The sequence below is a fragment of the Haemaphysalis longicornis genome, unplaced genomic scaffold (genome assembly GCF_048455015.1).
Source record: "Haemaphysalis longicornis isolate Haplotype H1 unplaced genomic scaffold, Haemaphysalis longicornis Haplotype H1 scaffold_10, whole genome shotgun sequence".
In the NCBI taxonomy this organism is placed as follows: domain Eukaryota; kingdom Metazoa; phylum Arthropoda; class Arachnida; order Ixodida; family Ixodidae; genus Haemaphysalis; species Haemaphysalis longicornis.
This window is the reverse complement of record NW_027526204.1, coordinates 130,191,075-130,209,570: the sequence shown is the minus strand read 5'-3', so window position 1 is coordinate 130,209,570 and position 18,496 is coordinate 130,191,075. Positions and strand designations below refer to the sequence as shown.

The following is an 18,496-nucleotide window of genomic DNA, read 5'->3' as shown; positions in this document are numbered from 1 at the left end:
AGAAGATTTTAAATACCAGTCATATAATAGGGAGAATCAGGATTTTTGGCAAATTACCGGGTTCTATGGATTTCTCAATAGCTATTTACCCCGTTGATATATCAAATTATTTTTTTTTTGCTTATAAATATTGCCAACACAATTGTCCAAAAGCCATTTTCATGGTTTCGTCCCAACAAGCGCATAAAACGGCGAGGGCGATTCCTTAAATTACACCCCTCTCGAAGTGGAAGTCAGTTCAATTTTCCCGCGTAGCGTAGCAATCGCCACTTGTTGGGAATTTCTGCAACCACAGTCCTCCCGTAGGAGCCCACGTTATTTATTATAGAACTGTGAGTGATCGGTTTCCATGAGCGAGCAGTATTTAAGGACAGACACCACGTTGGTACAATTTTTTTCTGGACAGTTCGAAAACAAAAAAAAAAAAACACGAGTTCGAGCCATTTTTTAGAACCACACGCCTCCCGGAGGAGCCTATGTATTGACAGGAGCAAAAGTTCCTAATTGAGTACACTTCCGCGATGAACCAAGCAACTTTGACAAGTAAGATGTAACTTAACAATTGTTATACCCAGTCGTGTAATTAATGTAGTGGCCAACCCGGGCGTCGCCGGGTACTACCGCTAGTATAAGATAAAGACATGCACTTTAATGCAGAATAAGCGAACAACAGCTGTCGCTGTAGTTCTCATCCCCTTGTGATGATCGTCAAGGATTTTTTTTTTCTTTTTTATAATAGGGTATACAAAAAATATGGATCGGATCTCCTCACTTTGCGCAAATGATGTCGGATGACAATAGCCTCTCTACTCTGCCCGTTCACCTTCCATGCTCTTTCCCTCTCTTTTCACTCCTTCCACAATAAGCACGGAGGAAGTTTGCTGAAGTCCATTAAATTTTCCCGCGTCCCACTGCTGGCGCCATCTACTGGAACCTTTAGTTACTGCTAACACTGTCACGAGGTCCATGCTCGCGCGAATTCTTTTTTTTTAAATTTCTTGATTATTATTTGCTCTTACATGTATCAACCCACATTTATTTTCAGTTAAGAGAACACTGCAAATACCAATGTTTCATTGATGTTCTTCCTCACATATGCCTAATGCTATCTTTCTGCTCTACAATGGTCACAAGTATGCAGCTTGTTTTAGATTTAGTTCCCTGAAAAATGTTTGCCTATATAAACCTTTCGTTCAAGCATTCTTTCAACTTTTTTCCGGAAAGCTGAGTCAAAAGACAGACCGACAGACCAAAATGTTTTTGTTCAAGTTGCCCAAGAAAGACTATCGTCTTTCATAATCTGCGAACTGATCTACTCGCCGACGACATGCCCATCGCAAGCACGTGCGTCTCAAGCTTCCCGCATGCCTAGACATAACATCGCCGGGCCTATCCTCGAACGGACTTTGTTTTCGCTATGAATCGGTCACCCACTCATTACAACGAGCTCAATCATCTTCGCCATCTTTCCCCAAGCGAGCATCTTCGCCACGGCGCCTCAACGGCGAGGTCGTTATGAGGGCTACGTGCGCGTTTGGCGGCTTTGACCAGCCTCGCTCGATACGGGCGCTAAATTGTCTACGCTCGCATAACCAGTGGGCTTACGCAGCACACATTAGGCTGTTTCCCAACGCCGGCACGTGTGTTTACGCCACAGGGCGCGTGGTTGAGTCAACAGTAGGAACGTTGGGAAGGCGTGTTTCCCTCGGGGATGCGTTCTGGTTAACTGGGTTAGGTGCGCAACCGCGCTTACTTACGGCACAGGCGCTCCCCTGAGACATGAGGGGTTGCCCCGCGCTGCCGTTAAGAATTATGGGCCATGAGAGAGACTTGGCACCCACACGCCTCGTCGACGCAGGAGGAATTGCTGAGGTTCTGCACAGAACATGCTTTTTTAACAGCGAAGCTGTTTATCAATGCGTTAATTCCGGCGTTTTACAAAACTCAGTGTAACAGTATGAAGAAAAGAAATCACCGGCACCGGCAGAATTTCAACCTGCGTCTGGTAGATCAACGGAGTTAGGGGCAGTCGTCTTACCCACTCGGTTACCACCATTTTTTTAGATACGACGCTGAGAGAGAGAGAGAGAGAACAACATTTATTGAAAGCCTGCAATTAGGAGCGAGCCCAGTAGGGGCGAGCCTCTAAGACGCGGCCACGACGTCGTGCCGGCGTGCTCTTTCTGCCGCTGCCAGACCGCACGCCCCGAGTTCCGAGAGGCGTCCCGTACCCGTGGGTGCGATCCTAGGCAGCTGGCGTTCGAGAGCCGCCTGCACTTGCTGGACGGCCAGGTGTTGGGTGCTGTAGTCCGACGAGGTCATCGCGTTCGTAATGTTTGGGGGAAGCTGCGTTTGTGTGGCAGCCTCCCGCGGGTTCAGTTCACAGTTCCACAGGATGTGGGCTGTAGTTGCTTTGGCACTCGCGCACAATCGGCACACATCTGTCTCGTATACTTCGGGGCACACATGTACACCTAGCACCGGGGTTAGAAGGGACCCAGTCTGTAACTGTCGATATGTCACCGCTTCCGCGCGTGAAAGTTTCGGGTGAGGCGGGGGTCGCCGTCTTCGATTAGTTCTATACCACAGCAGAATGTCCCCATAGCTCGTGAGGGGGGTGCACTCGGGAGGCTCGTACCGTTCTGGAGACGTGGCCGAGCCGTTAGCCGCCGCGGGGTGTGTGAGCGCGCGCGCAGCGGCATCGGCCGTCTCGTTGCGGTTGGCGAGACCTGTTCCGAGATGTAGGGACCCCATGTGTGCGGGGAACCATCGGAGAGTTACTGGGGTGTTCGTAGATTTCGCGGTACTGATCACTTTCACTGCACTGGCACACACATTGTTTGTGGCGTAACGGAGCACTGCGGTTCGCGAATCACTGATCACTGTAGTGCACTTGGGGTCTGTTATGGCCAAGGCGATGGCCATTTCTTCCGCTTGGTGTGAGTCCGCTGCGGTGAAGCTGCCCGCACTGCGAGTGTCGCCAGTGATGGCGTCCACCACTACCGCTACGTAGGTCCCTGGTCGATGTGGGTAGACCGCTGCGTCGACGTATGTGGCTCCGTTGTCATTGGCATATAGGGTCGTGAGGGCTCGGGCCCTTGCAAGCCGCCGTTCGCTATTGTGTTCCGGATGCATCTGCTTCGGGATCGGGCTTACGGTAAGCCGTCTCGTTGTTGCCTCTGGTAGTGCAACGGTGTCTGTTGGATGGGTGGCGAGGGGAGTCGCGCCGATTGCTCGCAGGATAGACCGTCCGGTGCGTGTTTGGGACAAGCGCTCGTGTTGTGCTGTACTCTGGGCTTCTATAATCTCTTCCAAAGTGTTGTGGATGCCTATCTCGAGGAGCTTGTCGGTGCTTGTACACTGTAGCAAGCCGAGCGCTGCCTTGTAGGCTTTCCGAATGGCCGCGTCCAGCTTGGAGCGTTCTGCGGCTGTCCAGTTGTGAAACGCTGCTACATAAGCGATGTGACTAACGGCGAAGGACTGGACGAGTCTGGTGAGACTGTCTTCCTTCATGCCTGCCTTGCGGGTTGCCACTCGTCTGATGAGTCGCATGGCCGCTGAGAGCATCTCTTGTCGGCGGCCCTGTCCTTCCTGCGTGCGTCCGTCGTTGTTGTCCGCAGCCACTCTCTCCCTCTCCTCTCCGATAGCGAACACTCTCTCGCGAGGGGCATTGGATTGGATTGGATTGGATTGGATTGGCTTGGCTTGGCTTGGCTTGGATTGGATTTGGATTGGATTGGATTGGATTAAAGTGGATTGTGTTGGATTGTGTTGCGTCATAGCCGCGGCACTCTCTCTCGCCGCGGTCTCCTCTCCTTTGGGCGCGCTGCGCATATAACCGGTGTGCCGCTCTCCGGCGGCCTTTCGGTCGACGGTTGCTCTCCGCTTGCGCTTGAACCCCCCCTCAGCGTCGCATCACACCAGGGTTCCCACGAGGGGAGGTGGGCGTAATTTTTCTTTTTTAAAGGGACCCTGCAACACTTTCTTCAACTTTTTTTGAAATCTTGAATGCTTGCAGAACAAGTCACCCAACTCACCCAGTACTTAGATTAGGGGGTCGCAAAGTACCTCAGCCAAAAATTACTGCTCCATGCCCATCAGATAATTTGTAAACTCGCTCGAAAGATTTTTTTCTCTTTGCTGGTCTTGACGTTCTTCAACGGCTCGAATTACGTCACTAAGTCCATGTGGCGGCTGCTGGCCGGTTTTCCTGCAGTTGCAGCAATGAACACTTTTCGATAGCAGCTTTAAAAAAAGCCACAAGAACAAAACAGAAATGGAAGGCGTATCTGGTGCGACGAGCAAATCACGCAGTGACGCTCCGTGCTGGCGATAACTATAGCTTTCGGGGTGGTTCCAGACGGGAAGGAAAGAGTGAAATCGCTTATTGAAAGTGTTGCAGGGTCCCTTTAAGGCCGGTCTTTGACGCAATACAGAAAGACAACACAAAACTGTTTACATTAACAACTGAAGCAACACGCCACCAACCCATGAGGGCTGATGTCCCTTTAAAATTCCTGAAGTGTAGTCAAGGGTTCTATTCTAGACAGCCACTCAGGTGCGGATGCTTGGCTCTTGTGCACTTTAACGTACTGTGATACTGCTTCGAAGTTCGAGGTCAGTACCCGCCGCGGTGGCTCAGTGTCTAAGGCGATACACTGCTGCGCACGAGTCTGCAGATACAACTCCTTACCGTGGTAACTGTTTTTTTTTTCTTTTTACTGAAGTGAACATACATCTCTCGACGTGCCTTAGTAGCTTACCAGGGGATAAACTGGCCTTAGAGTACTGTTTTCGACTCGAGTTAAACGAATGCCGAAACTAGAATAGGAAATCGAGCTGAGGTATACCTAACCTCCTCAAAATAATGGATTTCTAGTGGTAAGAGGGCCTGCATATTTTTGTGACGCATTAAAGCAAATGCACCGATTCCCATATCTTTATATTGGCTGCGGTTAATATTAGGCTAAACACAAATCTTTTTTTTTTGTTGCGCCCGAACAACTTGTGGATTAGAAGATCTTTTATTTACAGCAGAGCTCTGTTTAGTTTTTGCTTCTTTTGGCCGCTTCTTGCATGATACACGACACGTGCTGTTATCGTCTATTATAGCCTGGCCCCTATTGCACGAACTAGTGTGATCAAATCGCCTAAATTCGTTCATCTTTCAAGTCTATAGTAATAACGAGGGCATTGCTGTGATCACATCGGTATTCCCCGTCGAAACGCTTCTAGACTCCAAAAGCAATTCCCGAGTAACAAATAAATGAGATATTTTTCAAACCCGCAGCGGTAAACTGAGCAACCTTCCTAGACTTCGCTTGCGGAACCCACCTGCGCGTTTCCCGGATTTATGACCCCGGCATGCGGCGGCCCAGCGTCGGTCGTTTCTATAACTGCCGGCCCTCGGCCCTCCTGGCCTACTATATGGCTTTTCGCACATGCGCCGTATAATCTCGCTAATGGATTTGCCGCGCTTCCCCACAACGCTTGCCAACGAATTCGCGAAAAGACGCGGAGATATGGTGCGGGCTCGGACATTCGTTTGGCGCTCCCAAACTTTCTGCGTGGGAGGAAGGTGCATTAAAATACGCTAGAACGGAGAAAAGAAAACCCATTTTGCTGTATAAAGTTTGCTATTTTCAGTCTTGCATAACTGCAACCTTCTTCCTACCCCTCTGCCTAAATTTCTGTTCAGTGAAAAGCAAGAACGCCCGTGTGTGAAGACTTCGACAAAAAAAAAAATCTAATCGGATGATGAGACTTTTACGCGTCGTAGGTACAACTGGGCAGTGTAATGGACGGCTCGGTATTTTTCGACTACAGGGTGTCTTCAACGTGCGCGCAAACCTCGACACTTGCGCAAACGTGCGCTCTTGCTTTTTGCCTCCATCAGAAAGTAGTAGTAACAGCGAACGTTTATTAGAGCAAAAAGAAAAGGAAGAGGGTGGCGGCGAAGCGTTCCTCGTCCATGATGTCACTTGACCGGGCCGACTCGATGGCCAGAGAAACCAAGGCCCTTTGGCGAGCCAAATTAGGCCGGTCAGCTGGTTCCCACTGCTCTAGGGGGGTTGGAGGGAGGGGGGAGGGGGAGAGTGGGAGGGGAGTTAAGGGAGCAGGGACAGAAGCATTCCAGTTGTCTACCTTTTTTCACAACCAACCCTAACCAACCACCAAGCCATCATATATCGTCGCCTTCATACCCGTACCTACTACAGCTACGTCATCCTCCACCTGATAGCACCCACAATTTAACACCGTCAATGCCAAAACTGAGGAACTCCGCTCACCACGTTCCATCAGAATGTGTTTAGTATTTAGCGATCCTCTTGTGGTTTAAACAACGCAAGGCGAAACCGTCGCTTGGGAAGCAGAATGACGATTCCCCCTGCTTCAAGAGGCTCCTGAGCACTCTGCGCATGCGCTGTTGCGTTGGTTTTCCGCTCATTCGACACACAAGCGCAAACACATTCAGTTGTTGCTCTCTATCAACTACCGGTTTATTCTACTTTAAACACTGGAAGAGCAGTCCGGTTACCCGATATAACCCAGGCTAAAAATTGGCCGCGTATCTGCTCGTTTCGTTGCAAATGTCTACAAAAGACGATAGGCTTTGTCGACTTTCGCAAAGTAAATACCCTCCTTCGCCTTCCCGCTCACCTCTCATTTTGTTCCTCTTGCGTCGCGCTCCTCCCAAGGTAAAGACGCAGAAGGTTTGCTTAAATCATTTTAAATTTACCGCGTTCCACTGCTCCAGGCCGGGTGTCTCGATGCCAACACTGCCGTACGGCGAAGACGCGCGTGAATCTAGGTGCTGTACTTCAACGTTTATAGAACCGCGTTTCCTTACTACACGTGCGTTGCAAGACGAACGTGGAATCTATCTAGTGGAACCTTTCGTAACTGTTGCCGGTTGGTTTCTTAAAATGGCGCCAGAAGCTATAGTGGCGCGGGCGACAGCAGGCGACGGCGGAGTGAATTTTTTTTCTGCAGTTGATGAAGTATTTATATTCGCAAAAATAAAGCATGCATGATTTTTTATAAAGGAACACTGCAAATATCACTTCTGCATTCATTTGTTGTCTTATATTGGCGTAATGTCTTGTTCTTCTTCAACAATGTTGACAAGTATGAACATTACACCGGGCTTAGATGGGTAGATTTAGCTGTGACTATATAAGACTATTGCGCAGGCATTGTTTTACTTTGGCCGGGTGGCTGAATCGAGTCACAGACAGAGAGACGGACAGACAGACATACAGACAGACCAAAATTTCTGGGTTTAAGTAGCCCAAGAAAGACTATCGTCTTTAAAAGGTTGATTGATTTGAATTATTGTAGGGTTTAACACGTCGACGCCACGTAGGCGATGAGGCGCGCCGTAGTTGGAGGGCTCCGGATTAATTTTGACGACCTGGATCTTTAACGTGTGCCGATATCTCGTACGAACAGGCGTTTTAAATGCGGAACATTTCTTAGGCTCGCGATGTCACTCGTCGATGTTGCCGGCGCCGTCCACACGCTCACTGCACATGCGCGTCGCGTCGAGGCGCAGGTGCGCGTCTCTCCCCCGTACCCTCCTCGCTCTCAACAACAGGTGCGGGGGAGCGGGAGGAGCGCGTGTACCCCGTGCGCTCCGTCGCTCTCAACAACAATAACGGCGGCAGGGCGTGTACACGTGATAACGGCGTGGTGGGTGCGTGGAAAGTTCGCGCGCTTGTGTACGGAAGTGTGCGCATGCGCGTCTCTGCCCCGTACTCATCTTCCTCGAACGCGGGCGGTGTGTATATCAGTGGCGGAGCGCGCGTTCGGAATTCAGTCAAGGTCGTCTTTGCTTGGCTTTCGCTTGACTTGACGCTTTGCTTGACGGCACCAAACAATAAAGAGAGACTTTAACTTTACACTCCTTGCCTTCGCTTGTCCTTCATTCAATAAATAAGAATAATAAAGACGAAATAACAATTAAGCATTCCCAAACAATACCCAATTACGCAACATTCACGCGATACCCCCACCACTCTGCGACGCATTTACTCGAGTTCCCCCCGTGGGAAGATGCGGGCGGGTTTTTTGCTTTTCGCCTCCAAAAGAAAAGCAGCCGCACCGGGAGGGAATCGAACCCGCGTCCTCGTGCTCAGCAGCACAAACCTTAGCCACAAAGCCACCGCGGCGGGTCAGGCGGAAAAGATAGCCACTGCTACGCTGAAAAAGTAATGAATTTTTAAAAGGTAAAGGCCCTATAATCTGACTACTTTGTCCCCCTTAACAAACAGAAGGTTTGTAGGCACCTCGCATTGAAAGCAAACTGACCAGGACCCTGAAACCACAGAAGACTCCTGAAGCTTCTAAGGAATCTGCATGCAATAAATATTAACGTTATGCGGCCGCTTCAAGATACAAAGTGTCTATGTAAAACAATTCATACTTGCCTAATTCCTCTTCGCATACATTACTCGCAGGTCACTACCAGCGGCGATGAAGACGTTGGCGGTGGCCCTCAAGATCGCCAAACAGCGACCCTCCTGCGACGCAGAGGAGAAGGTCAAACTGAAAGATGCCGAGGACATTGTACAGTACGGTAAGCACGTCATGGAAGCCCGAAAGTTTTCTGGGGCTTACAGGGGTAGACAGAGCTTTTTGACCGATACTTTCACAATGCACTGGCAGAGAGGGTTAGCAGGTTCTGTAAGACCATTGCAAGAGGAAAACCCAATGGTGCCGCTTTCCGGCTCCAGAACAATCGGATGGCGCGTAGCTTTTCACTTGGTCGGCTAAGGACCGGGATATGTAAACGAGAAGCGCGGTCTATGTCTTCATAATGATCGATCAGCGCGAACTTGACGGGACAAAGAGAATACAACACCAGCGCGCGTGTTGTGGTTTTCTCTCAACTCTTTCTGGCGTGGTGGTCACCCCAAGTAACCACCTTTTCTTGATTTTTTTTTGCTTAAATTCTAGTTCTTGCTGAGTCGCTTGCATGGGATGACATGTTGTATGAGTAGCTAATACTAAGCAATTTAGAAATAAAGTGCTGCAATCAATTAGTACAGAGCGCCGTGTCACTGAAGTTTACTATGCATGTGTAGATGTGCAGTATGTGCAAGTGCGGTGTGGGCAGTACAAAATCCCAGCCTTCAAGAATGACGTGCATGCATGAAACGTGCAATGTCCCCTTGTGCCTGCGGGGAAACAAGGAGTGTTTTGCGGGCGTTCCACCGAAAGTGACCCTTAGACCCTTCCTACATGGTTGTCACCTCAGGGGACAACCTCATATTTTTTGAAGCAACAGTGCCAATTTTTTTTTTGTAAGAAAGGCAATTTCTAACCAACATTTTACTATTTTTTCAATAAAATCCTGATTCCCTCCCAAAACGAAGTTCTGTGCATAACAGAGTTAATCCCATCAAGTTTTCGCAGTTACAACAGTACAGCCGCATGACAACCGGTCCAGTTCCCGAGCCTTTTACACTTGTTTGGGATCTGTATCCACAGAAAAGCAGGGTTCAGGGAAAGCAAGATTACAGTTATGGAGCCCGGATCTGTTCCTGTGTGCATCTGATGTTTTGGAACTCTGGCTTTCAGTGGCTAAGGCGTTGTGCTGCTGAGCCCAAAAACGTAGGTTCAATACCGGCCGCGGTGGATGTTTTTCAGATCGAGGCGAAAGGCGAAAACACCCGTGAGTCGAAATGTCGGCGCACGTTAAAGATCCTCAGGCGGTCGAAATTAATCCCGAGCCCTCCACTACTGGGCGCCCTCCACTACTGGGTGGAGCATCGGTAAAATTTATAAAACTTTAAAGCAAAAAAAGGTTAAAATCCCGGTATTGCTGGTAAGGTAATCCCTATGCGCTACATACAAACAATGTTTGACCTAGAAATCATTATACCTTCTTTAGTACTCTTTACGAGAGGTGGTCGCATAATGTGAAGGAAAATTGTCTGCCGTGGTATGTGGCAGTGGACTAGCGCGATTTTGGACACCTTCGCCCATAACAACGGGTGGCAAACGTTTCAGGGATACAACTACTACTGTACGTCAGCCGTAACATTTACTGGGTTAAAATACCTGGAACTTAATGGGGTCGTTTCAAGCTATATCCTCTTCTCTCCCCGCTACAGCTGTTAGAGGGAGGATGGCTATCCTTTATTGCCTGAGCGGTCGTTCGGGGTGCAGCCAGTGTTACACTGCTAAGCGGGTAATTTAGCGTCAGCGGAATTGTCTCACCCACGCACCTGGTACCTCGGACGCCATTCTGGGAGTTGGATTTGAGCAGAAAAAAAAAAGAAAACGAAAATAGTTGCAACGAGGCTACAGAAAATGCCGGAAATGGCGCAAATTAATAGAAAAACAAATCAAGGCGGTTATTTTACCCTCCCTTAAGGAGTGTGCTAAAAATTTTTGTCGTACTCTTTCTCTGCGAACAAATTGACCTCGATGCACGTGCTGTCATTGCTAATAGCAGAATCGTGCTTTTCGGCGGAAACCGAAGTAATAATACGCTTGTTACGCTATTTAGTTTACACGTACGCACGTTCTACCAGGTTTGATGGTTTTTAAATACGATAGTCTTTCTTGGGCTACTTCATTAAACCCAGAAATTTTGGTCTGTCTGTATGTCTGTCCGTCTGTCTGTCTGTGAACCGATTCAGCCACCCGGCCGAAGTAAAACAATGCCTGCGCAATATTCTTATATAGTCACAGCTAAATGTGCCCGTCTAAGTCCGGTGTAATGTTCATACTTGTCAATATTGTTGAAGAACAACAAGATATTACGCATATATAAGACAACAAATTATACAGAAGTGACATTTGCAGCGTTTCTTTATAAAAAATCGGACATGTTTGATTTTGGCGAGAAAAAATACTTCATCAAATGAAGAAAAAAATATCACTCCGCCGTCGCCTGCTGTCGCCCGCGCCAAATAGCTTTTGGCGGCATTTGAAGAAATGAAGTGGCAAGAGTTACCAAAGGTTCCACTAGATAGGTTCCACGTTCTGCTTAGAACGCACGTGGACTAGGGAAACACGGTTCTATAAACGTTGAAGAGGGCGGCGCCTCGATTCACACGCGTCTTCGCCGTACGGCAGCGTTGGCATCGAGACACCCGGTTTGGAGCAGTGGAACGCGGGAAATTTAAAATGATTAAGCAAACCTTTGGCGTCTTTACCTTGGGAGGAGCGCGACGCAACAGGAACAACATGAGAGGTGAGCGGGAAAGCGAAGGGAGGCATTTACTTGGCAAAAGTCGATAAGACTATCGTCTTATAACTACATTTGCAACGAAAGGAGCAGATACGCGGTCAATTTTTTTCTCTCAGCTGACTACTAGCGGTCATCGAATGGATTTTTTTTTTCTTTTTCTCCGGAGGTTGTTTTTTTTTTCAGCGCCAACACCTTTTCTAGCATCATACTCACCACCATACCCGTCATAAGAAGCGTCATCATCTTCTTGTCCTTATTTTCCTAATTTCTTTCCTCTTTTTTATGTCATCATGATAATAATCACAGTTATTACTAATATTATTATTATTATCCTTTTTGCTGTTAAACGCCTTGTCGAGACGACAGGTAAACGGCAGAATTGATGTGAAAAAAAAACAGCTTTCAGCAGAAGGGTTTGCTGAAGAGCCAGTTTGTGGATTGCACTCCGAAGAAAAACAGCCCAAAGGACAGGACACTGTTAATAACCACAAAAAAGAGAAGAAGAGCGCCTGTGGTCTGTGGTTCTTAACTGTGTCCTGTCTTTTGCGCTGTTTTTCGTTGTAGCTTTCAGAAGCAACGGAAAACAGCGGCGTTGAGATCAGCCGCCTTACCGCAAAAAACAAAAACAAAAACTAAAACAAACCTTAGCATGTGTTGAGTGCGGTTATAATAGTGGAAGTGAAAAGTGTGCGTAAGAAAACGGGTCGCAGGCATAATTACTTCTCCGCATCGTGCCACAAAAGGTAGGCACGCCGCCTTAACATTGCAAGTCGCATCGAGATCGAAGTTGCATTTCCAGGGGCGTTACACGCTGTAAGGCACAGGCCCCTCGTGCAATAAAGAAATAGTGATTAATACAAGCGAATAATAAAATGCTAGAAGCAACCATCCTTGTCTCTAAGAGGACTCTCTTTTACCTGAATCTGTAAAAGGAACTCACCATTGTCCTGCCCTAGCCTTTTTCGCTCACAAAGGGCGATTCTCATTTCCGCTCTTTCTCTCCTAAAGACAATAAACTTCGTTCGAATCCTCAATGCTTACGCTCAATCGCAAAAAATTGTTTGAGACAGATTTGACGGATCACTTCGCGCTCACGATTCGAACCGAAACACTTCTTTTTAAAGTCAGTGCTGTTTGTCACTAAGTAGGCTGATAGCACTTGCGTGGTTCGCTCGCGGTGAGTCAATGACGCGGTACGGACACGGACGAGGCTAGCTGGCAGTCCGTGAGGAGCAGATGTGACGGCTCATTTAACGACTGCCCGGAAAGCTTGTCCGGAGAGCACCGCAGTCCTGAAAGCGGAGTGCGGCCCTCTTGAGAGGACGCGCATGGCAGCATCGCCAGCTCTTCTCTTGTACTAAAAGCGGATGGCTTCGATCACAAGGAAGAGGGGCCCAAAGTGGCAGCTCTTTGTTCTCGACCGCCAGCACTACAGGCTAAGTGGCAAATGTCCCTTGCGGCCTTTGGAAGTTCAGTAATTCCTGGTGACAGGAAAATTGGTGTAACATATTTTTTTAATGGAAGTTGTGCTGCGTGTGCTCACAAAGACGGAAATAAAAAAAAAGGGCACTTTCACGTGAATACGGCGGACAAACAGCTGATTTAGTTTAAGCGAGGCGAATACATACATACTATCAACAGAATGAAACAACTAATTCGAAAGAAAGTGAACATGAAGTTCGCTATCTTATTACCCTTGCAACTGCCCTTTTCCCTTTCTCTGGAATTTGTTGTTTCATTCTGGTGATATCATGCATGTTTTCGCCTTGCTTAAATGAAAGTAGCTGTTAGGGTGCCGTATTCACGTGGAAGTGCGCGTTTTTTGTTTTCGTTTTGCGTGTTTTCAAGCGCACCCAGCACAACTTCTCTTCCAAAGGCAGTGGGAAGCAACGTAGAAGTTTATTTTATAGTTGTTTTCTGTGGAAGATATCGAAGTGTTCGGTGTATCGGAGAAATTCAACGCAATTTCTGGAGGCCTTGTACCTTTTTGGCTGGTTGACGTCGGTTTTATCTCATCTCGCAGGCTCGACGCAGTCCCTACATCGGAGGCTAAGCGACCAAACGCTGTACCTGCTATCGGGAGGTGAAGCTGCTGACAACGCCATGTTCATCGACGAACCATTCACGATGGACACGGCGCCCTACTCCATCACCACGCCAGTAGTCATCACGAAGTGAGCGATGCCTTGTTGGCGGGGTGGTGAGCCGTCATGCACCGGGTTTTAGGCCCGACCGGTCAATGACTGTGAAAGTGAACGGAGCGAATGAAACGCGGGAGTGTAGATACGATATCTAGGTATAAGGTGTAGAGGAGAGCAATAATTAAAGGAAAAAAAGAAAAAAAAGCTAGCAGTTTTTAGATAGCTGCCACCTGCGGTGACTCGGAGGGGTTTTAGGAACTGGGGTGATGTATATAATAGGTGATCGGTGAAGTTGTACACGTGTAAGAATCCAAAGATATTTTTCCTGAATCCGCACCTGCTTAAATAATATAAAGAGGGTATGAAGCGCCATTATCTATACCTTGCGGAAGGGGCTAAAATTCCCGCTCGCATTGCCCTGAATGATGCTCTGCTAAAAATTGTATTAGGGACGAAGCCCCTGAGAGGCTCCGCTGTTGGCATGTCCGGTCGTCGTCGTCATAATCGTCGTCTCATATAGTCACGGTACTAAAACAGCGGGAAACTCGTTTACGCCTCACTCTGGAGCGCCTCGTAACGCGTAGTAAAAAAAAAAAAAAAAAGAACCGGAACAATCGTTTACGCCTCGCGCTAGAGAGCTTCGTACTTCAAAGACAAGAGGCTTTTACAGGAAAGCTGTATACCTCTACCCCCAACGGTTTCATCTCCGTTAGCAAAAACACCAAGGTGCCAAGAACGCACTTATACACTGCATGCTTCGCCCCTCCCCAGGTTTCACATGACTAGAGATGGCTCGGGATTTTATTGAATCTCAGGGGGGGGGGGGGGGGGGGGACGCACTTACTTGAAGCCGAGCGCCGCATACTGCCGATGTTGTTCGATGCTGTATAAGGACTGTAGCTTTGTTTTCATATAGAAACTTCCAGAGATTTTGAGGCGTGCAACAAATTTCTCGCAGCCCCCACGTCGTCGGATAGGGATCTGAGCTAGAGGCAATAGCGAGGGAAAATCTCTGAAGTGCTACTAGTAGCCCGCCAATACACATCACTCAACGTTCCCCGCAAAACCAAAAGCGCGCAAAAAAAAAAAAAACAGTTAGCATCCCTCCCTAAAGAAAGTGTAGAGCAGTGCTTAAGCTAAAAATGTGTCCAACCTTCTGAAAGTGCGTCCAATCGACCCGCCAAACATTCAAAGATCCAAATCGCAAACAAAGAATGAACACATGATGCGATTTTTCCCGCACTAAGCAAATGCATCTACGAACGATCTAAATATATACCGATACGTGGTTCATAAAAAAAAGGTGTACTGCTGTACTCCTTCTTCACGATCGATGCGTGTATTGTCTTATCTGGACCCGTTCCTTTTTTACGATTTTAAAGTAACAGCGTTGACGCAACGGACACCCGGTTTCACGCACGCGCCGTGTGTCCAGAGCCTTATCAGAGCTTTTCGGTCGACCAACCAGTGTATAGGGAAATTGATTAGTTTTCTGATAGGGCGCCAAGAAGGCTTTCACTTTAAAAGCCCAGCACGCAGCCTCCCGCCGCTACAAACCAGCCATTACACGGGGGGCCTTGAAGGCTTACATAACAGGGGGTTAAAATCGACCGCATTTTCCAGAAGCAGTTCCGAGGACAATAGCGTTCACGGGCAGGGTATAGGGGGCTGCTCACGTTGCGGAAGGGATCAGATGGTTGGCGTGGATAATTAGGCCGTACGTGCGGGGAATAAACGGCGAGGGCACTGTTTGCCCCGGCCTAGTAGGGGACGCAGTTTGACAGCGTAGAAGCCTGTTACAGGAGCCATGAAGACAAAATACATGTTGGGTTTATTAGAAAGACTGCTTAGTCCCGATAACAATGATACCAATATCATCGCAATCTTCGAACAAATAACGGAGATATTGAAGAAAACGTGTGAAGCAGTCGCGACCCCCTAGCCAATTTTCCGGAACTTTTCTATGACGTCACGGAACCTTGTTTGTGCGATTGGCGGCCGCCTAACTCACCTGTCGCGACGACACATGACTGGACGCCTGTAATGGGGCCTCTGGTTCCATTTGACCGCATCACTTGAATGCTAACGTGCAGTTAAAGCACTGAAAATTATGTTTTATTGTTGGCCCGTATGACGGCATTCTTGCTCATAACACATCACTGTGGCGCAAAATTTGAAAGTTTTTAAATAATTCTTGCTTTTTTTTGTTAAAACCATCTTTTGGGGCTGTAATGGAGCTGAGTGAGATACTGAATTCTAGTTCTTTCAAATTAAACGAAGTTGTATTTTCTCTTCATGGCTCCTTTAAGCAGAGGAACTGGGGAAATTAATAGCGGTAAAAGAAGAAGAACGCCGGAACTTCAACCTCTTTCATCCGTTCCGTAACCTCGCACCTGCATCTAATTGTGGGGAGGGTGGGAGCCCGTGGATAAACGGGGATCACGAAATGGACACTAAGCGTGGAAATCGACACCAAACTCCTAGATACCGTTCAAAGTCGGTTGTTACGCGTGCAGTAAGATTCGAAGCACCACGTTTACACCTATTTAAACCCAGTTGTAATTCGGTGCATTAAAGAGACTCTTCAACACTTGAGATAAACGCTTTCACTCTTTTTTACGTCACGCCGGGAAGCACCGTGAAAGCTATAGTTATCGCCAGCACGGAGCTGCACTGTGTGATTTGCTCGTCGCAGCAGATGCGCCTTCTGTTCTGCTTTGCTTCTGTGGCTTTTTTTCTTTAATGTGGCTATCGAATGCGTTCATTGCTGCAACTGAAGGAAAGCCGGCCAATAGCCGCTTCAGCGCTGTAATGACGTCATTAGAGCGCTCGAAGAACGGCAAGACCTGGAAAGAGACACATTCTTTTGAGCAAGTTTCTATGTTATCGGACGGGTGTAGAGCAGTGACTTTTGGCTTAGCAACTCCCCGACCGTCTGATCTAAGTACTAAATGGGTTGGATGACTATGTTCTTGAAACTTAAAAAACTTGAAAAAAAAAGTGTTCCAGGGTCTCCTTAAGAACTGCCAGCGACGTTCTCTTAGCGTTCACCACTGCGCTAATTTTTTGATAAAAGTGGCACAAAAGTCGCGTGCGTTCAGATAATCAGTCCTTTGGCTAGGCTGTTTAAATTCTGTGCACATGTATCCGGCTGCCAACGTCGATACCTCACAGAAATAACACAATAACAACAAACACAGAATATACAAAAATTTGCTATGTGAACCTCGCTTGGTCCCAGTTCAACATTGCAAGTTGGTCCAAGTTGATCGACAATCATACACCTATTGCGCATTGGAAGGCTGACCTTTGAGTCCGGAACGTTAGACATGAAGTTATATTGCTTCAAGAAGTTCATTTGCCACATTTGCCGCGTGACGTTATTTGCCCCAAATGTCGAGAAGGATGTGAGCAATCAGATTTGCAGTGTTTCACTACAGGATTGTAATAACAATTGGAGTGCGTAAAACTCCTCTTGTCTTGTCGTGGTTTTCGCGCTCTAATTTCGTTACGGTATGCGCCAGCTTCCCCAAGCGTGCGTTTTACGAGAGTGGGTCCTTAGGAATGAAGAGAAAACAGCTAATTCCACTGATCTCTACGTACATACGTCCCGCTTATGCTCAGTTCTATTCAGGTTATCTTGCTACAACATGACTGACCGTGGCTAAAGGACACATCAAGCTCACATTATTTTCGATTATTTGGATTGCGTACATTTTCTGTCATCTGAATGCAAAATTACTTGCGGCTGTTGTGAGCTTAATCTGACATTACATATGAATTTGTTTAGGTTGTATGTTTCGTCAGTATAAAAGCTGTAATTTGTATCTTTCAAGATACGAATTAGAACGATACCAGCAATGCTGCGGGATTGTTGTCATTAAAAATGGTCTGAAATAAAAAAAATAATGAGGACTTGATTTTCTTTTTCACACCCTCACAGGCCGAAATTGAGGCAAGACATCACAGCCACATCTGCCCTGAAAGCACAAGATTTTCAGGTAAGGCAAACGTGCCGGTGAGGGCGTGGAAAGTACAACGATTGTTCTTCGTTCCATGGTTTTTTAAGCTGTAATGGCGTCCTAAAACCTAAGGCAGAACAAGATATCACACTACCCCGTCTATTATTGCGTGTTAGCCTTATTCCCTGCCATGCTGAGGGGCACTATCGATGCCGCAAAGCACTATAACTCAACTCACACCAAAGAGCTGTGAGTTCAACGATGTTTTTGTTCGTGACACTTCCAATTTTAGTTTCTGCTTTTACAATTCCTAGACGTTGCCTGACTTTCCGTAGGGTCGTCTCATTGTGCAGTGCTTTATTACAGCTTGGGGGCCTGAATTAATGGTCGACAGTTTCTTTTTTTTCACACCGCTACGCTTTTCCATGCCATCTTTCTCTGCGTTCAGGTGTGCGTCACGATTATTGAAGGTCGGCACTTAGCCGGCCTCAATATGGATCCTGTGATATGCGTGCAAGTCGGTGATCAGAAGAAGTACACGTCTGTGAAGGAATCTACTAACTGTCCCTACTACAACGAGGTACTATTTATTTTATTCTTCTTTGCGCCTAGCAGTCACCAGTCTTTTCGCATCGCCCACGCATCCTTATAAGCTACATTTAATGTTGCGAACGAGAGCAGGCTTCCGTCGCCTAACTCTTGCAGGAGCGCACAGATTGGGAGCAGCCAAATCGATTTATGCGCGAGAACCTGAAAGTGCGATCCAGGCTGTTAGGAGATATCAGAACGATCAACTTAGTTCCATTTCTTTTATTGTCGCGCGCAGGCAAGCGGGGAATTTGTAGTTCTTCTATTGCTCGTAATGGCATTAAAACATTGCGAGTATGTAGGCCACTGGCTGGATGCACGTACTTAGATAATATTGCTTTGAAAGGCTCCCTTAACAGAAAAATGGTTTTCCGGATCGTGAAAGAAGCTACATAGGATGGCGAATGGGAGCTGTAAGGCTTTGTGCTGTATTATTATCGCCCGGTGCTAGCTCTATTCGTCTTTTTCATAAGTCCCGTACGAGACGCGATCAACGTTGTTTAATAGCGTCACGAATGAAACAGCCAGTGGTTTTTAAATGATTATATAACTAAATTGGCTAAAAGCTCACCACAGTCAAAATTACAGAACTGGTGGTAAGT

At 47.4% G+C, this 18,496-nt stretch overlaps 1 protein-coding gene across 2 annotated transcripts in view; it reads left to right on the top strand.

Moving 5' to 3' along the window:
* The window catches only part of Mfr (ferlin family C2 domain-containing myoferlin misfire), a 258,706-nt gene that overhangs the window by 179,223 nt on the left and 60,987 nt on the right, over positions 1–18,496 (top strand). For both annotated transcript variants that reach the window (XM_077690753.1, XM_077690752.1), the window contains exons 6-9: positions 8,460–8,578; positions 13,227–13,377; positions 17,288–17,345; positions 17,755–17,886. In XM_077690753.1, the coding sequence (XP_077546879.1) occupies positions 8,460–8,578; positions 13,227–13,377; positions 17,288–17,345; positions 17,755–17,886 (460 nt within the window). The remainder of the gene's footprint in view (positions 1–8,459; positions 8,579–13,226; positions 13,378–17,287; positions 17,346–17,754; positions 17,887–18,496) is intronic.